The sequence below is a fragment of the Pavona decussata genome, unplaced genomic scaffold (assembly GCF_977016875.1).
Source record: "Pavona decussata unplaced genomic scaffold, jaPavDecu1.1 SCAFFOLD_13, whole genome shotgun sequence".
NCBI lineage: Eukaryota > Metazoa > Cnidaria > Anthozoa > Scleractinia > Agariciidae > Pavona > Pavona decussata.
The window spans coordinates 1,071,901-1,097,096 of NW_028145436.1; the positions used below are offsets into that span (position 1 = coordinate 1,071,901).

The following is a 25,196-nucleotide window of genomic DNA, read 5'->3' on the forward strand; positions in this document are numbered from 1 at the left end:
CAATGTGTAACGGCGGCTTGAGAACGACGCAACAACTTATATTATCAATGATCAGCCCCAAGATAAAGAACCACCACAATAAACCGCAGTCAAGAAAGAACTGCTGGATTTCATCCTCGCACTTGAAAGTCGGTAACACAGTCCATATCACAAGTAGTCTGCGAGCAAGCTCTCTAATTGGGTTCTCCGGCTAGATTTATTTGGGGCGCGAAGGGGCGAGCGAAGCGAAAGCCGAGAGAGTATTAGGGCGGTGGCCCCACCCCAATCCTCCCGTGGCTTGCTTCTGTCGCCGTTAGTTATTTCAAATCAGTTAAACTATCAAGCTTTTGAGGAAAGATGGCTGAACTTAGAAGCACAGGAGAATTAGTTGAGTAGATTCTCTGGCTGCCAGAAGGAAGGAATGAACGAAGGAACGAAAATACATTAAAAATTATATTCAGTTTTCTCCATTTGGAGGTCAGATTGTTCAATTAGCCCGGAACTTCCCATGCTTGAAAACGCAAAGAGATACTTCAAAAGTCTCGTGTACCATTGGTCAGAACACCAACCTTCAATGCCAGAAGAATGGTGCTTAGATACGAGATATGCAAACGTTAGTGCTGTTTCAGTTGAGTGGTAAAAGTTTGAAAAAGCTAACCTAAGCTTTGTTGAAAACTCCTGATTTGAAATAAGCCCCCTTCCCTGTTCTTGAGGCATGAAACGAAAAATAACCCACCCCCTCTCGGAGGGGGCTTACCAGAGCTCCTACGATATTAATCTTGAAAAAGCGTCTGGTTAAACTTATCATTTTATAAAATTGCAAACAAAGAAAGTTTGAAAGATCCTTTGTGGCAGGGAATGGATTTTATATGCATTTCTTGTCAGCGCATCAGAAGAAACGGCGTGTGTTCATTGTCTCGCAATGCGGCAATTTCCACTGTGTGGAGTCGCCGTATCACTGGCCGTGCCAAATGTTTTCTCCCAAAGAATTACACAGGCTTAACAGCAAAGAAATTGCATGCTCGCTGAGGGTTTCAACCTTTTAAGACCGGTGTTTACCTTACGCTCGTAAATTATTAACATTGAATTTTTAAGTAGCGACATTGACGGGCGAGCTTCGTATAAAGCCATTGAAAAGCCTGGGATTTGAGTTTGCGATAAAAACATCCAGGATGAAGAATTTTGTGGAACTAAGAGCGCATGTTTTGTATAATGCAATTTTAGTTTCGATTTTAATCGTTTATGGCTTGTTCGGAGCGTTCGTTTTTAGAAAGTTTGAAGCTCAAGACAGTGCTTCAATTGCAAACAAACAGCATGAAAGCTCGAAGGAACAGCTTCTCAAAGAACTCTGGAATCGCAAGAACTTGGAATTCGATCAGTGGTCAACAAGAATGAGAGATCAGCTGGATGCGTATGAGAAGAATGTCGCATCAGTGTCGTCGAGTTCAGCGGCGGAATGGAGGTTGTCAGATTCTTGGCTATTCGCTTGTACAGTTTTTACCACAATAGGTAAGGATGAATTTAGAATTTTTTCATAATTTGCGGTTGCTCATAGGAACAAAACACTTCTCACATTCCAAAACATTTCCCATAATCGGATTCTAGGAATTATTTTGTCCCTCCCCATTTATCTCGATTTTTTGCGGAGCATTTTAATGTCCTGAGCACACAACGTGTATGCTATTATATTTTTATCACATTCTTATTAGCCAATCAGAGCAGTGCCTTATTTTTGTCAGGGAAAGTAGAGCGCGCAAAGCGTTTCCTCGCGTGAAGGGATAATCGCGCGAGAGGGGTTACCCATTCCCTCTGGTCCTCTCCGCCGCTGGCGTGCGAGGGCCCCGCCGGCTAAGAAGGACAGGAGGCTCTGATCTGGGGACGAGAATGTCTACCATCCCTGAAAAAAAACTAAATAAACAAATAAATAAATAAATAAATAAATATAAAGAGGCCACTAGCTTGGGTTCTTATCGAATCAATTGCGATTAATAACACCACTTCACGTATTGGTTTCTTTAGGTTATGGAAACATTGTACCTGTGTCTATGTTTGGGCGTTTTTTCTGCATCCTTTATGGACTCATTGGTATTCCACTGTTCTCTGTAGTCGCGTCAAGCCTCGCTTCACTTATAACAGGGTAAGTGGTAATCTTTTACCCAGATCTCCCACGGTAACATTTTCTCATTTTCAAACCTTCAGTGAGATCTGGGCACGTGATAAGGTAAGCGGGTCTGCCCTTCCTGTTAGCCAGTTTGCCAAATACCTCAGTTTCTTACCAAGGCCGGAAAGTCTCAATGACGGAGCATTTGTAGAGGCCGATGAAAGTCCACAATTATCTTTACCTAACGAATGATAAGTTCAAATTGGTCATCGTAAGAGAACTGTAGGCCCGTTTTATATCTGGCAACCATCCCTTTCTTTCCACCCCAGAAAATAATAACAATAATGATGATGATGATGATGATGATGATGAGGAGGAGGAGGAGGAGGAGGATGTTTAAATGATTTCTTGACTGGAAATGAAATTTGTTCGTCAGGGATACAGAATGATGGCGTGGTGTAATTTTGGGGTTTGGGGTAGGTCCCTGGCTCCGCTGTTCTTTCCATCGTCATCTTGTAGCCGATTCTAACATTCAATTCGGTACTGTTTTAGCGTTCTTCAACTTTTGCACTCAGCATATTTAAGGCGCAGAAGACAGCTCGATGCAAGGAAACAGAAGAAAGACGATGATTCCTCAGACCATCAGACAGCAGAGGAAGTGGAAGAGTTCCAACTCACCTTGATGAATGCGCTTGGTTTGACTGCGGCATATTTGGCTGTTGGAGCCGTGCTGTTTTCGTTGTGGGAAGAGTGGTCGTTGTTTGAGGCATTTTATTACTGCTTTGTGACTTTGACAACCATAGGTAAGAAGTTTGACAAGGATTTCCCAGTTCAATAAGATCAAGAAGGCTTTGGAAGCCAGTCTGTGTATGGTCAGCCAAATTATCCATTACCGACTGCGAGGGAGAATTTAAAATATGGCACTCATTTCTATGCATCATGCCATTTGACACGCTTGCAGTGCCCTCTGAATTACCTGTTCAAAACCGTATTTTAGTGAAAACCTGGAGTTTATGCATGATTTATTCCTGGGATTTATTAACTTTGACTTGGACAAACAGGTTAACCGGGTTCACCTTATTACATTTGTATAGTTTTTTTAACCTATTGTCCTTTGGTTTCTTGCAAAGTTGGCTGGTGGGGGGAAGTGATCAATTTGTCTGCCGTAAGACACTCAAAATGCCTGCTTGATAAATTCCCCACGCTGGTTAACTTATCAGCTCCATGTTGACTGAAAGACAGGAAAAGCAGTAAAACTAAAAAGAATGGGCCAGGGAATTATTACTTGTCCGCCGTTGTTAATAATTCTAATAAAGTAACGAAGAGTCCTTCCTTTTCTTTAGGTCTTGGTGATTATGTACCACAGAACATGCACCACACGGTGCTTTTTGGCGGGTACATTTTGCTGGGCCTCGTCCTGGTCGCCATGTTATTTAGTACCATGGAGGAGAAGATAGCAGATCGCTTTGACAAGATAAAGAAAATGGTTGGATTGCCTGAGCGAGGCGAAGAGAAAAAGGAACTCTAACAAGCGACAGCAGAACTCTCGGTTTAAAAGTGGACAGCGATTCAGAACACGTCGTTACAAAAAATAATTTTGGTAAAACTCATTTAGCATGCTAAAAAAGTTGCAGATCGCTTTGACACGATAAAGCAAATGGTCAGATTGCGCAAGCGAGGCGGGAAGGAAATCTGACAAGCGAATAGCAGAACTCGTGCTTTAACCGTGAATGGCGATTCAGAATACGTCTTCACAAAAAATAATCTTGATAAAACTCATTTGCCATGCTAAAACAAACAAAACAGCATCTTTCTTACTGCATGACAAAGATTAAATTTTTCTTTATAAAGAATCATCTTGGTTTTGGCAAAGGATTTAATGATCTTTGTTTTCAGCCGAAACTTAAATTAATGTAGAAACCCGTAAACAGTCGTCCTCTCACCTCGGGTAAGATTAGCGGAGGAGGAGGTTGAACCAACCATAATTAAATTTTAACAACCCCACCTAACACTTCTTGGATTTCATCAATCACAAAGTTCTCAATAAATAAATAAAATGCTAACGGAGGTGCTAATTTGTTGATGCAGCACACAGTGGTGTAAAATAAATTGACTTGCACGACTTCTTGATGTAGACAATACTCAAATGTCTTTCGTGGAGGACAAAAGTTTCCATTTGTATTTCCTTATTCTCGACCCCAGAGAACTATTTCCAATGACAACAAGAAGCGTTATAAATAAATCCTCCCCCAACAAGAAACAACAACAACTACTCGAAAAGTATCTGTATTGATTTTACAATCTCTTCTTAGTGTTCGATTTACTCGCTTTTAACATACATACTTACATAAGGTGATTTTATTAAAGTAAATCAATAATAGTACGCCTCTGAGAAATCTCCGTTTGAAGTCACACGTGGTTGAATTTTAACTCCACAAGCAATAACGTTCGCTGTGAAAGTCAGCCAAACCACAGGTGCCCTGCATGCTGTTAGGAAACAGCTCTGGTAAGAACGGAAATCATTCTCCCTACATTCCTCCGAACCCAAGTAAATCGCTCCATTCTCCTTTAGGAAGAAATCTGAATCACTCCAAGTTGAAGCGAATTATGGACGTTTCGCCCCATGTCGAACTCGGTTGACCGCAAGGATCGAACTCGAAATGTGGGGGCGAACTGGAACGGGTCGAACTCGACACGGGGCGAAACGTCCTGCTACCGATGGAATCAGTAGGAGTTTTCTCCTAAACGACCACCACAGTGAACAGAGGAAACAACACAATTTTAAAACTTTTCCTGTGACAAGATTTTCGAACGCCTTTCTAATGACATCATGTAGCCTTTTAAGATTTCTTCTTCTTCTTAGCTTTCTTGTCGCCATCCATCATCTGCAGAGCTCGTGGGTCTCTCAGGTTGAGCCCCAGTCTCTGCGCTTCAACTGCTTTTAATTTTGCTTGTTCTTTCTCTTCCTTCCTTTTGGCCCTGAGCTCTCGCATCCTTTTACGATAATCTTCAATAATGTTCGGCATATTTTTCATGTTCTCCTCAATCCGAGCCAACCTGACAGAGTTATAACAAGATCGTAAGCATAAGACTATGAGTCATGTCTTATTTTACTCAGGGATACTACAGTGTGCAAAACTCATGAGCGCACGCAAAGATTACCTCCCACGAGAGGACACGACGTGCGGGGGCAGAAATCCGACAATAAAAACAGCCTAAAACACTAAGCTAACAGCTTAAGATTTAGGGATTAGGGCATATTATTAGAATGAATTTAGTGTCTTATCCACGGAGATCCACGAGCAGATAATTGGGGGCGAAGAAAGACAAAAACATTCCTCCCCGAAATTTTTCTCGTCCGTTTTGCCTTTTGCCTTGCCCTGACAATCTACCCTGGGTCTTTGATCTTAGAATTGGGGGACTTGGGTTTTTATTTTCTTATTTTTTTTGCTTTTTTTTTATGTGAAGAGGGAGGGGGAGGGGTAGCGGTAGCATATTATTTTGAACAAAGCTAAAGCTGATATCTAGACCAGGCCCCAGTTGCTCAAAGAGTGGAAAATTTATCAACTGGATAGGTTGCTATCCGGCAGATGAAATGTGTGCAAGATTTTCCCGATAGCCCTATAATTTGTGGAAAGAGTAGAAGCGTATGTCAAATTTAAGTATGGGATTGTGTGGAAAACTTGCCAAAAGCGTTAGTTGGAGTACATTTGCTCTGCTGGATAGTGACTTATCCAGTGGATAAAGTTATCCGCTCTTTGATAACTGGGGCCAGTAGTTTAAATCCTATACTGACCTTTCTTTCTTCAGTCTCTCATACTTGTGTCCTTTTGGTATTCTGTCCAGACCCCTATCCACCATAGGTTTCTCAGGCCAATAGTATCCTTTGGCTATGTACTGTTTTCTCAGCACTGCAAGCTTTCTTGCACTGATCTTTGGTCTATGCCACCTCTGTCTCACCTTCACAGGTTTGGACTTCCGCAAGATTTCTGCCACTTCAGGGTGGACTGTAGATCAAGGAAAAAAGGTTTATGTAAAGTTTAAAACACGAGCAGCAGTGTTTTAGCGGAATTTGCGCCTCGTGGTTTTACAACCCGATAAAACACGTGCTGCAAGTTTTTTGAACGGCTTCAAAAACATTCCTGGAAAAGCGTATGTCAAGAGAGTTCATAACAGTGATGCTTTTGTGAACGTTGGAAATTAGCATACAAGAAAAACATTAAACACCGCATACTAATAAGGAGGAGGTTTTATCGGGTTTTAAAACCACTGCACGTGATATTTTATCGACCATTTGTTAGGTCAATGGGCTTATGGATTATTAATTAAATTTTGAAAATAATATTGTGAATCACAATGTAGTCACTTGAGATTTGATGCCTCCGTGCCAAATTTGCAGTTCAAACCATGCTGATCTATTTAATGCAAACTTGGTATTTTTTTTGTTATAACGCTGTTAAAATGTTTATTGCATGCCTATAAATTTGGTAGCTTTATTTATCATTATTTTGTTGTGCTGTTTTGCATCATTGATTGTATAAAACCTGGCCAAACACATGAGGTTCATTCTTATAGTCAACGTAATAAATAAGAACGTTTACCTAACAAATATGGACAACAAAACGGAAACAGAAAAACAAAACTCAACCAATAAGAATTCACACGAATCATATTACAAGAAATGACAACCTTTAATTGACAGGAAAGTTGTTCACTAGCACTTTTATTAAAGGGACAGTATCATGCTATTTTTAGTAACACATTGAAAATCGGAAAGACGCTATTCGGTTGGTAGCAGCCAAGATATAATGACAAAATTCCATTAAAAGACTATTAGAATGCAAAGAAACTATCCACGGATATTTTCGCCGGCAGATGACCAAGATAGAGAGGGGTTCAAATTTAAAAACGTCTGGCGGACGCTTTCAAAACTCGCCGTTGTAACGCACTAAAAATCGCTGGTTGTACTATATTTTGGTTCAACCTTTTCGTCTTAGAATCACTATTAATATTTCTTTAAATTAGCGATTGAGAAATTAATTAACACAGTGTTCAAAGTTTAAATTAAGTGAATTTTGGCCAAAAATCATGATATCTCCCATCGAACTCCCAAGATACTGCCCCTTTAAGTTAGTCTTAATCACTGCTGGTAACAAAGATCCTGTATTCAGATGTGCCAATAAATGCATGTACGTTACTGTGTCTGTATATGCTTTCTGTTACCGTGTTTATTCTTGTTAGTTTTTATTGGTCTCTACGCTCTGCGCGATCGTGTATTGTGTTACTATAAAAAAAAAAACTCTTAAAAAAGGTAAACTAAATTGAAGCTATGTGAAGTGCTCCTCTTGTTGCTATATCCTTCCGCTTATACATACCTGGAAATTTTCAAAGTGGACACAGTATTAAGGCAGAAGCAATTAAAATCAATAATTAAAATCATTCATTTTAATTGCCTCAACATTAATTTTACACTGCATACATAATGGTGATAAAGGATAATGTCATAAAAGAGAAGATGATGTCCATGCACAAACAACAGCTGAAACTAAGATTGACACATGGCAAAAATGTTCACTGTACTACAATCTGAGACAGTAAATTATAGATACAAACTTAGGGTGCGTTTGATTGACCCTATTCTGGAATAGGAATACATTTAGTGATGACAAGAAATCCCTCATAAGAGGTTTTTGGAGTTAATGAAGTACAAAATCGCTTTAAAATTATCATGTATCAGCAAAAGTTTGCAGAAATGTCTTCCCAAATTTACTTAAGAGAAATTTTACTGCTATTTTGCTATTCCGACCTTAACTAAACCTTACATATGCTAAACACACTGTATTCAGATACCTTATTAGTAATTTACGTTATAAATAATAATTTTAAATTATTACTTTATTTTCCTGTTGTTCCAACATCAAAGTGAACAGTTGTGCTGTGGACAGCTTTGCCTACTTCCTTTACCTTTGGCTAGGGCCCCCTTGGAGGTTGAAATCATGACAAACATGCCCTTGAACATTTTATCAACCTGATTGGTTGAATGTCCTTTTATCTATTTCCTAAAAGAACCCGTTTAGCCTGATTTCTTAATAGACATCCACTACATAAGAACCATTTCAGCCTCTTGCTAAAAATCAGGGGTTCTTATATGTGGGTTTTCACTGTACTTGGTGCTCTGGTATGGAAACCAAGGAGAAAATTTAAACTAAAATTTTCATTAGTGTGCACATGCTGGAGAAACTGACAATGTTTTGAATACAGTGGAATCTTGATTTTACGATATGGCAAGGGGACAGCAAAATCATACCGTTAAATCAGGATATCGTTGTAAACGAACTCCCGATTTGTAAATAACTTTTGCCAGGAGACAGAATGTTGATTGTTAAATCGGGAACATTGTTGGATCGACGATCATAAAATCAGGGTTCTACTGTAGCATACTATTAAATCATACTCTTGCCAACCTCTTTTAACAAACCTTACTGGGGGCAATAAAAAATTAACACAACAAACAAAAATAACAAAATTATATAAACAATACTTCATTTCCCTAACAATGCTTCTGCGATAGAAGCGAAAGTCAAAATATATTAAAACCTTTTTCTCCGAAGAAAAGAATTTACACACGTTAATATACATTCCGAAGATAAGAATGAATTTTGTTGCTACAAAAAAATAAGTAAATGAATGAAACAAACTTCACACGTTTACCTTCTATATTTTCTTCAATGACTGGTGTTCCCATGCCTTTTCTTAGAAGTATGTGTGGCAGAGCCATATCATTTCTGGTTTCCTCCAGATCTGAAGCTGCATTGTGTTCTGTAGCTGTATTTGATTCTATCTTTTCTTCAGATTTTATTGCAATGCTACACAGATTCCTGGAAATAATATGGCTTCTTCATCAGGTTTCATGAATTGAATTCACATTATCACTGCTACAGTCGAACCTCTCGTAAGTGAACACCCAAAATGCCAAGACTTACTGGTTGCTTACAGAGGTTAGTCGCTTACGCAAGTCGAACCAAAGGGAGTCTCTTCCGGGAACAGGTCTGACACATCTACTTATTCGAAGAAAATTTATTGCATATATTTTCCTAGGTATAATATATACAAACAGTGCTAAGTTGTCACTGAAAGTTCCTTGTAAATTCTGAAAAGTGTTAAGCACATACAGCGAGCATGGAGTTTTGGATATGTGGCTTGATGGCTTGTTTGCTAATGGCATTCAAGTTTTGGGACAACATTTTAAGAACAGGGAAAGTATATATTTTTTAGTGGCTTGGCAGTTCACCAGTTAAGTTCAACATTTTAAGAACAGGGAAAGTATATATCTTTTAGTGGCTTGGCAGTTCACCAGTTAAGTTCAACATTTTAAGAACAGGGAAAGTATATATCTTTTAGTAGCTTGGCAGTTCACCAGTTAAGTTCAACATTTTAAGAACAGGGAAAGTATATATCTTTTAGTGGCTTGGCAGTTCACCAATTAAGTTTAACATTTTAAGAACAGGGAAAGTATACATCTTTTAGTGGCTTGGCAGTTCACCAGTTAAGTTCAACATTCTTAGAACGACGAAGGTGGATATACTTTGGTGGCTAAGCAGCTCGCCAGTCAAGTTCAATATTCAAGAGGGACTGGCGACCCCCTCAAAAGGTAGTTTAGCCCCTAGGAAGATCATAGGGGGAGGCCAGGGTGGGGAGGGGGGGAGGGGGTAGGGGGGTTAAGCCATGTAGCCACATCAGCCCAACCTTGATAATTAATGTCTATTTCTCGTTCTCGTATCCCTGTATCCAGCTTCCTGAGGGGTATAGCTTGATGTGGCATCGTGAGGTATTCGAATTCTGTAGCCATGCTTCTTTTTCATTGTGGAATTTGCATGGCCGGTGTGATGTCAATTTACGAGAAACATTCAAAACTTGTGTACAATTTCTTTAAGTCAACTTACCTTCTTATATCTAATCTTCCAAAAATGACTCTCTGAGGGAGATTTTGAAGCGGAAATGCTCTCCGAAGTCTAAAACAATTTCTACACACGAATGCCACCACCTTGGTAGCCTCTTCCAGGCGTTCAGTTAGTTGGGGCGCAGCGCGAAAAAAGGCGCGCGAAAAAACAAAGAAAAAGCGCGCGAAGGGAAGCGAAAGAACGCCTGTGGGCAAACTTAACAAACGGTCGTTCCGCCCACTTATATGGCTTGTGGTTTTCAGTTGTCAGCAGATGTCAATCAGACCCTAATCAGAATTCCGGGAAATATGATCCTTCAATCTTGGCGCGTCTTTCCTGTTCGATTGTGCTTTTTATGTCCCTCAATTCTCCGTTTTTTTCTGCAAGCGAATTGACAGTCCATCCTCCGACGTGTTGCAGGTTTTGCCAGAAAATTGTAAAGTGCCAGGGAACAAAAATTCCCGGAGTATCTATTTTTAATGTTGTTTTTAATAAGATTTCGGGAGCAGAGAGCTTTAATGGTGTTGACCGACCTTGCCAGTTCGTTGGGGCATGAACTGAAAAGAGACCCAAGTTTCTCGAATGTAAGTTGTTTGACCTGTGTAAGAATACTGGCTAGAACGCATGTCAGTATTGTGAAACTATTCTCGGGGATTGTGGAAAGAGAATCGCTGAAAGCGGCAAAACGACAGACGAACGCTAGATCGCCGACTGGAGATATACTCCTTCCGCGAAGCGTGCTAACAGGCACTCAAGAGATCTACAGGAATCGACCAGCAAATCCTTGGCGGACGGACAAGTGGTGATGACCAAAGTACGTTGGGAGTATCGCGTATTTATATTTGTGGCCAAATCGATTCTGCCATGAATATCGACGGAGAACAAACAGTCATTAAAGTGTTAAGCTCCTTCGTTGTTTATGTCGTGATGTTCAATCGTCTTATGCGCCAGTGATTTTTCACTTTCGTGTTGTTTGGTGAATCAACGCTCGTGGACCAAAATTTATTTCGTTTCTGGCTAGGAAACAGGATTTATCCTGACGAACGTCTGATATTTTTTCGCGGTTGCAACTCCAGACGTAAACTGATCTCCTTTATCCTTATAATGATCAGAACTGAACGAAACGAAAGTTTAATGGGCTTATCTCGGCTCAATTAATTTAATGGTTTTTTCCCCAAATCCCTAGAAAAGTAGTTTTTTGCGAAAAATTATTCGCGAAAATAAAGTAAAAGAATTCTCGAAGGCGCTCCACATGCGGAAAATTTTTAAGAATGTTGTTTATCGCAGATTTGACACTCGATGAAAGGATCGCCGCCCTATCGAATTTCTCATCTGCGTCAGCAACGTTGTAGCGTTGACAAAATCTGTCAAAATTGACCAATCAGAGGGTATACCAGATCCTGGTATACCGGAACGACCGTTTGTTAAGTTTGCCCACAGGCGTTCTTTCGCTTCTCTTCGCGCGCTTTTTCTTTATTTTTTCGCGCGCCTTTTTTCGCGCTGCACCCCAACTAACTGAACGCCTGGAAGAGGCTACCACCTTGGTCGCCATCTTGGAAGTGGTTGAACGTCACGTGACAGGTTTGCCAAATATGGAAAATAATTCCTAATAAGGAAAATAACCTCCAGAAACTGTCGTTGACCGAAAATTATTACGCGGGATGCCCTGAAGGGGCATACCGTGTCTAAAAACGGGTCGATTTCTTTTTTTACGCGGGATGCCCTGAGGGGGCATACCGTGTCTTAAAACGGGTCGATTTCTTTTTTTTTTTTTTTTTCTTCGTAGTAGCTACAAATCGGTACATTAATTTATTCATTAAACTCTCCCCTCTCCTACTCGGGATATATTGTTCTGATTGTCTTCAACAAAGGCAGGCCAATCAAAATACATTCTTGTCGCTTATATCGTGAGGGAGGGGACCCACTCATCCCTACCTGTGTGACGTCAATGCATCATTTGATATATTTATTAATGACGGATTAAATAGTCGCGCCATATTGTTTTAACATGTTCTGGACTCAAGTATGCCGTTTTCAAACGGAACTTTCACCATTTTGAAGCGGTAAATCGAAAGAATAACCTCTAAGAAGCACCCGACACGTAAAACGGTGGAAATTAGTGAGTTCCTGGCGAAGGAATCGTGCTTTGTTTGACAGTCTTAGACCACGACGCGAGACTGAAAAGAGGTCATTGAGAAGCTTACGTTATCGTAATGGAATTTCACAAATTTTCCGTAGCCTCTCACGCAGACGTTCTTGGGGTTCGTCACGCGTTCCTGCCCTAAGAACGTCTGCGTGGGAGGCTAAAATTTCCGGTGATAGTCTGAGTCGCGTAACACAAGGGAAACAACGTAACGCGATCGTCGTGACTTAAACTATTCCACTAGCAAGGATAGTCTTATCAATCGGCAAAGCATACAGTTGGAATCAATGAATCAGCCCCAGCATCACGCGTAATGCCAGTGTAGCAGGGATCTTGTTACGCGGGATGCCCTGAGGGGGCATACCGTGTCTAAAAACGGGTCGATTTCTTTTTGTTTTCTTCGTCGTAGCTACAAATCGGTACATTAATTTATTCATTAAACTCTCCCCTCTCCTACTCGGGATGTATTGTTCTGATTGTCTTCAACAACAGCAGGCCAATCAAAATCCATTCTTGTCGCTTATATCGCTAGGGAGGGGACCCACTCACCCTTACCTGTGTGACGTCAACGCATCATTTGATTTCTTCATTAAAACGGCATTAAATTGTGGCACCATATTGTTTATAACATATTCTGGACTCAAGTGTGCCGTTTTCAAACAGCAATTTCACCATTTTGAAGCAGCAAATCGAAAGAATAACTTCTAAGAAGCACTCGACATTAAAAACGGTGGAAATTGGTGAGTTCATGGCGAAGGAATCGTGCTTTGTTTGACAGTCTTAGACCACGACGCCAGACTGAAAAGAGGTCATTGAGAAGCTTACGTTATCGTAATAGAATTTCAAAAATTTCCGGTGAAAGTCTAAGTCGCCTAACACAAGGGAAACAAAGTAACGTGATCGTCGTGACTCAAACTATTCCATTAGCAAGGATAGTTTTATCAATCGGCGAAACATACAGTTGGAATAAATGAATCAGCCCCAGCATCACGCGTAATGCCAGTATAGCAGGCATCTTGTTTTTTTTTCTTCCTCGTAGCTACAAATGTGTACATTAATTTATTCATTAAACTATCCCCTCTCCTACTCGGGATGTATTGTTCTGATTGTCTTCAACAAAAGAAGGCCAATCAAAATCCTTTTTTGTCGCTTATATCGCGAGGGAGGGGACCGACTCACCCCTACCTGTGTGACGTCAAAGCATCATTTGATCCGGATTAAATTTGGCGCCATATTGTTAACATGTTCTGGACTCAAGTGTGCCGTTTTCAAACGGAAATTTCACCATTTTGAAGCGGTGAATCGAAAGAATAACTTCTAAGAAGCACCCGACATTTAAAACGGTGGAAATTGGTGAGTTCCTGGCGAAGGAATCGTGCTTTGTTTGACAGTCTTAGACCACGACGCGAGACTTAAAAGAGGTCATTGAGAAGCTTATGTTATCGTAATGGAATTTCAAAAATTTCCAGTGAAAGTCTGGGTCGCGTAACACAAGGGAAACAACGTAACGCGATCGTCGTGACTCAAACTATTCCATTAGCAAGGATAGTTTTATCAATCGGCGAAGCATACAGTTGGAATAAATGAATCAGCCCCAGCATCACGCGTAATGCCAGTGTAGCAGGCATCTTGTTTGGTAGTTGATATGGCGGAGGGCGACTTGAATGTAGACAGTATAATATCCCGCTTGTTAGAAGGTTAGCGAACTTAATTTCCTTCTTTCTCCCCTTCACCTAGCATTGCATCGACAATATGAAAGCACTATCTTTGTTTTTACAGCTCGCGGTCGACCGGGAAAGAGTGTGCAGCTAGCAGAATCTGAAGTTCGCGGATTATGTCTGAAGTCCAGGGAAATCTTTTTGAACCAACCCATCCTACTGGAGTTAGAAGCGCCTCTTAAAATCTGCGGTAAGATTGCTTCTTAGAATCTCAGAAGCCTTTCATTGTTTATTTGAAATATGTCAGTGCTGCCATTTGTGAACTGAGTCTACATTTTACGAGGAATGTAGAGTACAAATACAACATTGATACAACAATTTTGTATTTGTCCCTACTCGTCTTGTCCGGCCGACAAGACCGCATTCCTTTTCGAAAATGAAGACTCGGATCGGTTGAATGAGAGGAAAATCCTTTTTAAGTTTCCCTTTCTTGTTTGCCTTGGGTAGATTGAAATCAGCTCCAGGACATGCATTAGTTTCCCTCGGGTTGTAGCAACAGAATGTGATGAAAGACGCCTGTTATTTTTGAGATTGACCTAGCCTAGCCAATTTGTGGAAAATTGTTTATACTAAACGATGATAACACTTGGAAGTTCATATAGTTTATGTAAAATTAAAAAAAAAAGGTTTGGTAAGATGTTGGAATACGTGCTTTCCCTAGATACTGTAATGAACATATTTGAAGTGCGTGGAGGAATATTCGCCTACATCTGTACGTTGGCTATTTTGGGGTCTGATCACGGCCTAGTAAGATCTAAAGCATTAAGACTTGACATAAATAAACAAATTTCCCAAGTCTGATTTGTAGTAAAAAAAAATGCATATTTTGGGCTCCCTTAAGAAGATAGCAGTACATGTATTGTCTCGAAACTTCATTTAGATTTTGCGTCAAAGTTTATGATCATGTTGTTAATTAGCACTATATTTTTGCGATGGACCTCCCGTTTGAGTTTTTTTGGTTGTTTTCTGTTCTTTTCTTCCGTTGGTATGTAATTTGTTATTGATTCCCATGGTGGATTCAATTTCTAGTGATAAGCAATTACTGCTCTACATAGCATAAATATTGCCAGTCAGTAATGTTAGAATATACAATGTAGGAGCATTGCCAAGTCCTCAAGGTGTGTATGTCTTATTTTACTGTATTGCCTTTGGTTGAAAGTATTATATCATTGCCCTTACTGTTAAAAAGGTTATGACTTTTCTTTTATTTCCAAACCCCATACAGTGTAGGTGGATAAGAAATTGGTAAGGGTATTTTGAAAATTCAAAACACATACATGTAAAAGCATGATTTTACATTTTGATGATGATAATGATGAGGATAATTAAGGTAGTTCTTTCCAAAGGCAAATAAAGATAACGACTTGAACTCATTTGAAAACGGAAAATACAAGTCATCAAAAATTAAGTATAATTCCCTACTGTTGTCAGATCGTTTTAAAAAAACAGATGAACCGTAGAAACTTGTGCACTCTTAGATGCGCCAAACACAACTTCAAAGCCTCATTTTGGGCAAAAATGAAAACTAAAAAAAAGCAATGAAGTTTGTTCTTTCTTGTTGATAAGCTAAAGTATTACAAGCCTTCTGCCTACAGGCACTTTTGAAACCAGTTTGTGTTTTTTACACGGAATGCCTGCAGGGCATGACGTGTCTAGGTTTCGGTCGGGTATCGTTTTTTACGCGGGATGCCCTGAGGGGGCATACCGTGTCAAAAAACGGGTCGATTTCTTTTTCTTCGTCGTAGCTACAAATCGGTACATTAATTTATTCATTAAACTCTCCCCTCTCCTACTCGGGATGTATTGTTCTGATTGTCTTCAACAAAAGCAGGCCAATCAAAATCCATTCTTGTCGCTTACATCACGAGGGAGGGGACCCACTCACCCCTACCTGTGTGACGTCAACGCATCATTTGATCTATTTATTAAAAACGGATTAAATTTGGCGCCATATTGTTAACATGTTCTGGACTCAAGTGTGCAGTTTTCAAACGGAAATTTCACCATTTTGAAGCGGTGGATCGAAAGAATAACTTCTAAGAAGCACCCAAAATTTAAAACGGTGGAAATTGGTGAATTCCTGGCGAAGGAATCGTGCTTTGTTTGACAGTCTTAGACCACGACGCGAGACTGAAAAGAGGTCATTGAGAAGCTTATGTTATCGTAATGGAATTTTACGTATTTCCGGTGAAAGTCTGAGTCGCGTAACACAAGGGAAACAACGTAACGCGATCGTCGTGACTCAAACTATTCCATTAGCAAGGATAGTGTTATCAATCGGCGAAGCATACAGTTGGAATAAATGAATCAGCCGCAGCATCTCGCGTAATGCCAGTATAGCTGGCATCTTGTTTTTTTCTTCGTCGTAGTCACAAATCGGCAAATTAATTTATGTATTAAAATATGTCCTCCCCTAGTGAGGATGTATTGTTCTGATTGTCTTCAACAAAAGCAGGCCAATCAAAATCTATTATTCGGCATATATCACGAGAGAGGGGACCCACTCATCCCTTCCTGTGTGACGTCAAATCATTATTTGATTTATTCATTAAACCTTGATTAAATTCTACCCTCTCCCAGAAGGGATTTATTGTTCTGATTGTCTTGAACAAAAACAGCCCAATCAAAATCTATTATCGGCGCATATATCACGAGGGAGGGGACCCACTTATCTCTACCTGTGTGACGTCAAAGCAAGTCATCATTTTGAAAAGTTGTTTTTGTTCAATGGCGGCCACATGTATGAATTTAAGACTCTGATCTGCCGTTTTCAGAGAGAAAACAAACCTTTTTCAAGCAGTAAATCAAAATAATAACTTCTAGGTAGTACTCGACAGTTAAAATGGTGGAAATTGGGAGAGTTCACAGCAAAGAAACTCCGCTTTAAAAATCAGATCGAATAATCAACGCAAAGGATTAGAGCTACAGCTGTAGAGGAGGCCAGACCAGTTCAGCGGGGTCATGACGTTATTGCATAGTTATTTCTGGTATGATTCCTAGTAACACAACGATAAGTATCACGCAATATATCTGAATAAAACCATTCAGACAATTATTTCAATTGCCAAGGGAGGATAGTTTTTAAATATCTGCGAAATATACAATGGGGAATAATTGGGGCTACATGAAGCATTGCGTGTAATGCCATTAGAGGGGCATCTTGTTCATTCATAAACAATGCTTTTGTTTATTGAAATATGTTAATTACTATTGAGAGTGATAACATGGAGATTTTCAATAAGACATTTTATCTTTTATTGCTATTTGTCTCTCTGTAGTGTTTCTAAATGATACGGGTGCTCTTTTAACCTGTAACATATGCCTTTGTTTTTATTAAAATTCTTGATGTTTGAAAGGTCCACTGTCCTGGCATTTTACCAGTTAAAGTCCAGTTTCTTTAATTCTGGCTATCTTAATATTTCCACCATCTCCATGTAAAACAGAAACTGGTTCCCCTTGATACCGTTATCCCTTAGTTTGAATTCTACCTTACGGCCAGCTTTCTGATTATTAACAAGTGGTGAACATTTTTTGCTTACAGGTGATATCCATGGACAGTATACTGATCTTCTTAGGTTGTTTGAATATGGTGGCTTTCCGCCCGAGGCAAACTACTTATTTTTGGGTGATTATGTGGACAGAGGCAAGCAGTCGCTGGAGACAATCTGTCTTTTGTTAGCGTACAAGATCAAATATCCTGAAAACTTCTTTTTGTTGAGAGGAAACCATGAGTGTGCAAGCATTAACAGAATATATGGTTTCTATGATGAATGTGAGTACTACATTTGTGCATTTTCAATAACATAAGCTATTTACTTTATTATACACCCAGGATTTACTCCAGAGAGCAGTACTTTTTGGTGGGTTTCCATTAGAAAAATACTCCGGTGCACAGAATTTTCAGAGATGCAGCAGACCTTGTGCACAAATTTTGCCAGGGGGGGCACATCTTCTTATTTCAAATGTGTTTAACAATTGAATAGCTTTCTTTTAACAGTACATTTAGCATAAGGTTTACTGAAAAACTTCAGCAGAAAAATTAAAACTTATGCTGCCTGTCATTTCAATACAACAACCTGAAAATGTTACACTACAACCATTCCAGAGTGCAAATGGAGACTGGGGTCAAAATTTTTAATTTTTGTTTAATCAGAAATGGAGTCCATCACAAGAAAGATCACATTCAAATTAGCCAGTTTACCAATTTTGAGGTTCTGTGGTCAGATTACAATCATGTAGAAGGCTTTCAAAAATCAGAAAAAATAGAGACTTTGTATGGATTTGGGGGATGCCATCTCAGAATTAGAGACAATTGTATGGAATTTGGCACAGTGAAACATAACCATACTTGGTAAACCTACTAAGTTTTATGTGATCTTTCTTGCAGTGGGGTTCAAAGTCACTTTCTAGAATTATGTAAACTCTGCTCACCCAGAGCTTTGATTTAACCAAGGCAGGTGGCAAGTTTCCTGTTTCCTTCCTTCTTGCTTTGTTTCTCTCTCATAACGATGCCCTGTCAATTTGTGTTTTACAGGCAAGCGGCGATATAACACCCAACTCTGGAAAACATTCACAGACTGCTTTAACTGTTTCCCAATTGCTGCTATAGTTGATGAAAAGATCTTCTGTTGTCATGGAGGTTAGTAAAGTGGCAATATACATGTATTATTACTTTGTGGTGAAATCTTAGAGTGCTTCCATTTTTCAGAAGTGGCCGTCCACACCAGTCAACAGAATTTACCAATTTGAAGGATAAGTCTTATCCCAGTCCTTCAAATTTCTTCAAAAATGGCATATACCATTATTTTTCAGGGTGATTATTTTTCAAGATTTTGCAGCACCATCCATTCAAAATGACACACTTGATTTTCAAACTGGCTGGTCTGGTTGGCCAGTTCTGGCAAATGGAAAGGGCTCTTAGTTATTGCGGACAGTCGCTGAACAGTATCCTAATTCTGTTATTTTTTGCTAGGTCTCTCACCGGATTTACAATCCATGGAACAGATAAGAAGAATAATGAGGCCCACTGATGTTCCAGATACAGGTTAGATAGCCATAACAAAGTACATAGTTTGCACTTCATAGAGACCACTCTTAATCCTTCGTCACTTAAATGAATTGCAGTGTTTAAAAACTTGAGAAAGCTGGCTTCCTGACCCGGCAAAAAGAAAATTTGGAGAGAACCTGAGCTATTGATCCCTCAATTTATCATTGACTCCCTGATTTTGAAAGTTACATGTATCTGGAACACTGAATTGATTATTTTATTGAATATGAATGCTTCACCTCCTAACAGGTCTACTTTGTGACTTGCTATGGTCAGACCCAGACAAAGACACCAATGGCTGGGGAGAAAATGATAGGGGAGTTTCTTTCACGTTTGGAGCAGACGTGGTCAGCAAGTTCTTAAACCGTCATGATTTAGATCTCATATGTAGAGCCCACCAGGTCAGTAGACATAACAAACTTAATGGGGGAATACACCTAAATTTGAATGAAATTTGAAGAGGTTTTAAGAAGGGATAGAAGAAAGAAAATGATTTTTGGAACACTAAGAGACAGTTGATACCCACACAAGAGCACCCCAGGTTGCTAGTGGACTAACTAGGTGTCCATCTATTAATTATTAACTACAAATTCTAATTTTAAAACTTCACTAAATCTTAAATATTTCTTATTTCTCTTAATTTTACCAATCTTTCTAGGAAAACTACTCCTAACAAATATACCCAAAATCACCCAAAAATTTGCAGAATACCCCACAACACAGATTCACGATATGATGATGGGGTTTTTGGATTGCTTGAAATGTGAACGAGATATTTCGATCAAAGCCATAACAAGTGGCGGAAAAATGGCATTCAGGTGTAACTCCCCCTTAATCAAACATTGTTCTGCCACAACTGTCAAGTGAGTACAATCTTACATTTTACTGAATGATTTACTTTCTAGGTTGTAGAAGACGGGTACGAGTTTTTTGCCAAAAGACAGCTGGTTACATTGTTCTCAGCACCTAATTACTGTGGAGAGTTTGACAATGCAGGTGGCATGATGAGCATAGATGAAACTCTAATGTGTTCTTTCCAGGTATGACAAACAGTTCAATGTATTTGATTCACTGTTCCTTTATGTTTACATACATACATACATGTACAATGCACAGTCCTCTCAAAAGGTGTCAGTATGTGCAGGTTGTGATTATTTTTGTCACCAGCTTCATGTTTGACTTGAGTTGAAGAACCCAGTGCTGAGTGTATACTATCCTGTTTTGCTCTCAATCACCTCATAACACGAGGTTCTGTCCTTACTGATTTGTTCAAATATACTTTTTGATCCTTTTTCGGCTCTACAACGATGATCGTGAATGTTGATAAAAACGGAGGCCTTTGTTTGTGAATTTCGCAAACAGTTTAAAAAGTGTATTTGTTGAAAATACCTTGTTCTTTTCCAAAAGTCACGGTTGTCAAACAAATTATATACACTAGTGTGGATAGGCAAAAATGAAATGAAAAAACCTGTGTGTACAAAGATATTCTGCTACATTTTTGGCCAAATGAAAAGGAGAGTTAGTGTGGATGAGACAGATGGCTATGCATTAACACAAGCCAATGCAGTTGAGCCTCCTGTAAACAGATACCCTTGGGGCCAGAAATAGTGTCCACTTAAGAGAGGTGTCCACTTATAGCAGGTTAAAAATGCAGTGTTTGTATGTAGCTGAGAACATAACCAAGTGTCCGTTTACAAGAGGTGTCCATCAGCGGAGGTTTGACTGTAGTGTAATTGCACTATTTGGTTATTGATACAGCGGAACTTCATTAATACGTCCACCTTTGGGATGTAGAAATGTGGTCTAACTTAACTGAACTTAATGTGGTCGAAATTAACTTTTTTAGGCAGGCGCCAAGTGCGCCATATGGAAAAATGTGGTCGCCAAAAAGCAGAAGAAAAGTGTCAATAAAATTTTTCCTTCGCCGTGAACACAAACCAAAATTTTTGGTTCCCAGATGGAAAATTCTGGTGGCCAATTTTTCTTTTAAGAATCAGAACGAAGAGAACGCGTTTGTGTTTGGGGCCCCAATGGCGATTTATACACCTACCACTGAAAAACCACGACGAATGAATCGAATGCCGGCTATATACGCAGTTTCATAAGACTGCTAAATGTTTTAAGTCAACTTTATACCTTCTCTTGTCTCTACCTTTTGGAGAAGAAACATCCCGATTAAAAAAACTGCCGGTTGGTTCTTTGCTCTATGTTCAAAACCGTAAACGATCTTTCCTTTCGGGTTCTGTCAAGACGATCGACGGATCGCCATGTTGTTCACACCAGGCCACAACCAAAAGCATTTCTCGTTTAAAAAACATGGCGGCGGAGCTTCGCACTGCCCGAGCTGTGAAGCGTTGTGATAGATTTATAATAACAGGAAAATCAGTTTTATACTTCAAAAGCAGTGGAAAGGTAAAAAGTAAGTGACCAATTGGCGGGCAGCTTTGAATTTTATTGTTATCGATTTGGCTGAAAATCAAAGTTATTGTTTGTATAATGATCGTGGCATGAAAAAGTTAATCGCCCACTGGCGACCAGTTGTGAAATTCTGGTCGCCAGTGCAAAATTTTAAGTCGCATTGGCGACCAGGAAAGCGCAATTTCGGACCCTGTCTAATATTGGAAATAACTAAGGAAATGACTGGACTGTCAATTTGTTCAGGGCACAAATAACAAGGTGGTCGTAAGGTGTGGTTCCACCGTGTAATTTGCGAACATTGTTAGTCTTCCTTCTCTCATATTTGTTTGTCTTGATTTAGATTCTTAAACCATCAGAAAAGAAAGCAAAGTACCAGTATGGCGGCTTAAACTCGGGACGGCCAGTTACTCCACCAAGAGGTCCACAAAAAGCAAAAGGAAAGAAATAGATAATGGCTTGCCTGCTTGAGGAACCAACAAAGCCTTTGTACCAAGTTGGTACAATTTATACCATATGAACTCTTTGTTTGTTAACTAAGTCGTCTTTATAAAAGATCACTTCCTCCTTGATGTTAAAATATTTTTGTTTTCTTTTAACAAGGAGATGAGTTTTTCTGTGGGATTCAAGATTCCGCAGTTGGTTGTAAGAAGTCCCGTTACTCTGGAAGTGACAGTTGAATCTCTCTTAAGCAGAATTTAATGACAAAATGTATGTTTTAATCAACATCTACGCTCCGAATAAAGATTCGAATATCGTGAGCTTTTTCAACAATCTACTTGTGATTTTGCGAAATAATAATTTTGATGAAGAAGAAAACATTATTATGGGAGGGGATTTCAACTGCCCTCTTAATCCACTTATGGATAAGAAAGGAGGCCTATTGAGTCCAAGAAAATCTGTTGTATCAACCATTAGCAACCTACAAGAAGAGTTTGATCTCGTCGATATATGGAGAGTTAAGAATCCTCAGAAAAAGAGCTTTACATGGAGTCAAAATTTGCCCAGCAGATATAATCCCGGCAATTAGAACAGACCACGCAGCAATTACACTTGAACTTGTAAACAAATCTGATGACATCAAAGGTCCAGGTATCTGGAAAATGAACTGCTCCCTTTTAGATGATGAAGACTACGTTAAGAGGATACCTATCTGGTTAGCTGAAGGTCGTAAGGACCTTTCGAACTGTCGAAGTATTTGGGACTGGATAAAATACAACATAAGAGCGCACACTATCCAGTATTCCAAAAGGAAAGCTCGAGAAAGAAGTGAAAGAGAAAAGGAACTCCAAGAACAACTCGCTAATGCAAAGTGTGCTTTCGAAACAGAACCTAGTATTTTGAATGCAAATCTTCTTAACTGTGCTAAAGATATGCTCGAATTGTTTTATGAAGAAAAGGTTAAGGGAATAATTATTCGAGCGCGAGCCCGCTGGCACGAGCGTGGCGAGAAAAGCACCAAATACTTTCTAAACCTAGAAAAAAGAAATCATGTCAAAAAACATATGAGAAAATTAAATATCAACGGCTCGTCTACCACGGATCCTTCAAAGATCTTGTCCGAACAACAACGTTTTTATCAAGAATTGTACTCGAGTAGGAACATGAATAATGAAAATTTGCACGAAATTAAATCCTTTTTAAAAGATTTAAACATTCCTAAACTGTCAGAAGAACAAAAAATGTCTTGTGAAGGTAAAATTACTCCAGAAGAATGCGCACTTATCTCGGACAGTTTCCAAAACAATAAAACTCCAGGGAACGATGGAATTCCCATCGAATTCTATAAAAAATTTTGGCCTTTACTTTGTGAGCCTTTCATTCGCTGTGCTAATGAACGCTTCGAAAAAGGTGAAATGTCGTGCTCTCAAAAGCAAGCAGTAATTACGCTCATCGAAAAGAAAGGAAAAGATCGATCCTTTTTGGAAAACTGGAGGTCGATATCTTTGGTAAATGTGGATGCGAAAATTATGGCTAAAGCTATAGCTGCTAGAATACAAAATGTTCTGCCACAGAACATGCACCACACGGTGCTTTTTGGCGGGTACATTTTGCTGGGCCTTGTCCTGGTCACCATGTTATTTAGTGCCATGGAGGAGAAGATCGCAGATCGCTTTGACAAGATAAAGCAAATGGTTGGATTGCCTGAACGAGACGAGGAGAAAAAGGAACTATAACAAGCGACAGCAGAACACGTCGTTGCAGAAAATAATCTTGATAATACTCATTTAGCATGCTAAAGAAGATGCAGATCGCTTTCACCCGATAATGCCAATGGTCGGATTTCGCGAGCGTGGCGAGAAGGAAATCTGACAAACGAATAGCATAACTCGTGCTTTAACCGTGAATAGCGATTCAGGATACGTCTTCACAAAAAAATAATCTTGATAAAACTTATTTAGCATGCTAAAACAAACAAAACAGCATCTTTCTTGCTGCATGACAAAGATTAAACTTTTCTTTAAAAGGAATCATCTTGCTTTTGGCAAAGGATGTAATGATTTTTTTTTTCAGTTGAAACTTAAAATGTAGAAACCCGTAAACAGTCGTCCTCTGAGGTTGAACCCACCATAATTCAATTTTAACAACCCCACCTTACACTTCTTGGATTTCATCAATCACAAAGTTCTCAATAAATAAATAAAATGCTAACGAAGGTGCTAATTTGATGATGCGGCACACAGTGGTGTAAAATAAATTGACTTGCACGACTTCTTGATGTAGACAATACTCAAATGTCTTTCGTAGAGGACAAAAGTTTCCCAATTCTCGACCCCAGAGAACTATTTCCAATGACAACAAGAAGCGTTATAAATAAATCCTCCCCCAACAAGAAACAAAACAACAACTACTCGAAAAGTATCTGTATTGATTTCACAATCTCTTCTTAGTGTTCGATTTGCTCGCTTTTAACATACATACTAACATAAGGTGATTTTATTAAGTAAATCAATAATAGTACGCCTCTCAGAAATCCCCGTTTGAAGTCACACGTGGTTGAATTTTAACTCCGCAAGCAAATAACGTTCGCTGTGAAAGTCAGCCCAACCACAGGTGCCCAGCATGCTGTTAGGAAACAACTTTGGTAAGAACGGAAATCATTCTCGCAACATTCCTCCGAACACCAAGTACATCGCTCCATTCTCCTTTCTTCTTTAGGAAGAAATCTGAATTACTCCTAAGTTGGAGTGAATTATGGACGTTTCGCCCCATGTCGAACTCGGTTGAATATAAGGATCGAACTCAAAATGTCGGGGGCGAACGGGAACGGGTCGAATTTGAGGGAGTTTACTCCCAAACGACCAGCACACTGTACAGAGGAAACAACACAATTTTAAAACTTTTACTATGACAAGATTTTGTAACGCTTTTCTAATGACATCATGTAGCCTTTTAAGCCTTCTTCTTCTTCTTAGCTTTCTTGTTGCCATCCATCATCTGCAGAGCTCGTGGGTCTCTCAAGTTGAGCCCCAGTCTCTGCGCTTCAACTGCTTTTAATTTTGCTTGTTCTTTCTCTTCTTTCCTTTTGGCCCTGAGCTCTCGCATCCTTTTACGATAATCTTCAATAATGTTCGGCATATTTTTCATGTTCTCCTCAATCCGAGCCAGCCTGAAAGAGTTATCACAAGATCGTAAGCATCAGACTATGAGGAAAGTGTGCAAAACTCACGAGCGCACGCAAAAACTGCCTCCCGTGAGAGGACGCGACATGCGGGGGCAGAAATCCGACAATAAGAACAGCCTAAAACACTAAGTTAACAGCTTAAGATTCAAGGATTAGGGCATATTTTTGGAATGATTTTAGTGTCTTATCCACGGACATCCACGAGCAGATACTTGGGGGCGAAGGAAA

The 25,196-nt window shown here is 39.5% G+C and overlaps 4 protein-coding genes across 4 annotated transcripts in view; 2 read left to right on the plus strand and 2 right to left on the minus strand.

The window, feature by feature from the left end:
* Nucleotides 1-24,768, plus strand: LOC146487772 (TWiK family of potassium channels protein 7-like). Its single transcript, XM_085127099.1, has 5 exons — nt 1-1,488; nt 1,999-2,116; nt 2,633-2,883; nt 3,424-4,813; nt 24,631-24,768. The coding sequence occupies exons 1-4, from the start codon at nt 1,152-1,154 to the stop codon at nt 3,606-3,608; spliced, it is 891 nt and encodes a 296-aa protein (XP_084983225.1). The 5' UTR covers nt 1-1,151; the 3' UTR covers nt 3,609-4,813; nt 24,631-24,768.
* Nucleotides 4,807-11,594, minus strand: LOC146487773 (uncharacterized). Its single transcript, XM_085127129.1, has 5 exons — nt 11,561-11,594; nt 10,024-10,124; nt 8,792-8,958; nt 5,877-6,087; nt 4,807-5,137 (listed from the first exon to the last, which is right to left on the minus strand). The coding sequence occupies exons 1-5, from the start codon at nt 11,570-11,572 to the stop codon at nt 4,921-4,923; spliced, it is 708 nt and encodes a 235-aa protein (XP_084983255.1). The 5' UTR covers nt 11,573-11,594; the 3' UTR covers nt 4,807-4,920.
* Nucleotides 13,666-22,104, plus strand: LOC146487774 (serine/threonine-protein phosphatase PP1-beta catalytic subunit-like). Its single transcript, XM_085126907.1, has 8 exons — nt 13,666-13,860; nt 13,943-14,071; nt 17,423-17,653; nt 18,416-18,520; nt 18,854-18,925; nt 19,178-19,329; nt 19,834-19,968; nt 21,687-22,104. Exons 1-8 carry the CDS (start codon nt 13,809-13,811, stop codon nt 21,792-21,794), a joined length of 984 nt encoding a protein of 327 aa, XP_084983033.1. The 5' UTR covers nt 13,666-13,808; the 3' UTR covers nt 21,795-22,104.
* The window catches only part of LOC146487775 (uncharacterized), a 7,622-nt gene continuing 6,618 nt past the window's right edge, over nt 24,193-25,196 (minus strand). The window contains exon 4 of the mRNA XM_085127113.1: nt 24,193-24,953. Within this exon, the coding sequence (XP_084983239.1) occupies nt 24,737-24,953 (217 nt within the window). The 3' untranslated portion in view covers nt 24,193-24,736. The remainder of the gene's footprint in view (nt 24,954-25,196) is intronic.

What these genes read in the sequence shown, in the direction of transcription:
- LOC146487773 (XM_085127129.1), bottom strand. An exon ending in CATTGAAGAAAATATAGAAG is followed by an intron (nt 6,088 to 8,791) that starts GTAAACGTGTGA and finishes CTTGATCTACAG; the next exon opens with TCCACCCTGAAGTGGCAGAA. An exon ending in GAGAGACTGAAGAAAGAAAG is followed by an intron (nt 5,138 to 5,876) that starts GTCAGTATAGGA and finishes TAACTCTGTCAG; the next exon opens with GTTGGCTCGGATTGAGGAGA.
- LOC146487772 (XM_085127099.1), top strand. Translation starts at nt 1,152, where the DNA reads ATGAAGAATTTTGTGGAACTAAGAGCGCATGTTTTGTATAATGCAATT. An exon ending in CTCGCTTCACTTATAACAGG is followed by an intron (nt 2,117 to 2,632) that starts GTAAGTGGTAAT and finishes GTACTGTTTTAG; the next exon opens with CGTTCTTCAACTTTTGCACT. An exon ending in TGTGACTTTGACAACCATAG is followed by an intron (nt 2,884 to 3,423) that starts GTAAGAAGTTTG and finishes CCTTTTCTTTAG; the next exon opens with GTCTTGGTGATTATGTACCA.
- LOC146487774 (XM_085126907.1), top strand. Translation starts at nt 13,809, where the DNA reads ATGGCGGAGGGCGACTTGAATGTAGACAGTATAATATCCCGCTTGTTA. An exon ending in AATATCCCGCTTGTTAGAAG is followed by an intron (nt 13,861 to 13,942) that starts GTTAGCGAACTT and finishes TTGTTTTTACAG; the next exon opens with CTCGCGGTCGACCGGGAAAG. An exon ending in TCATATGTAGAGCCCACCAG is followed by an intron (nt 19,330 to 19,833) that starts GTCAGTAGACAT and finishes TTTACTTTCTAG; the next exon opens with GTTGTAGAAGACGGGTACGA.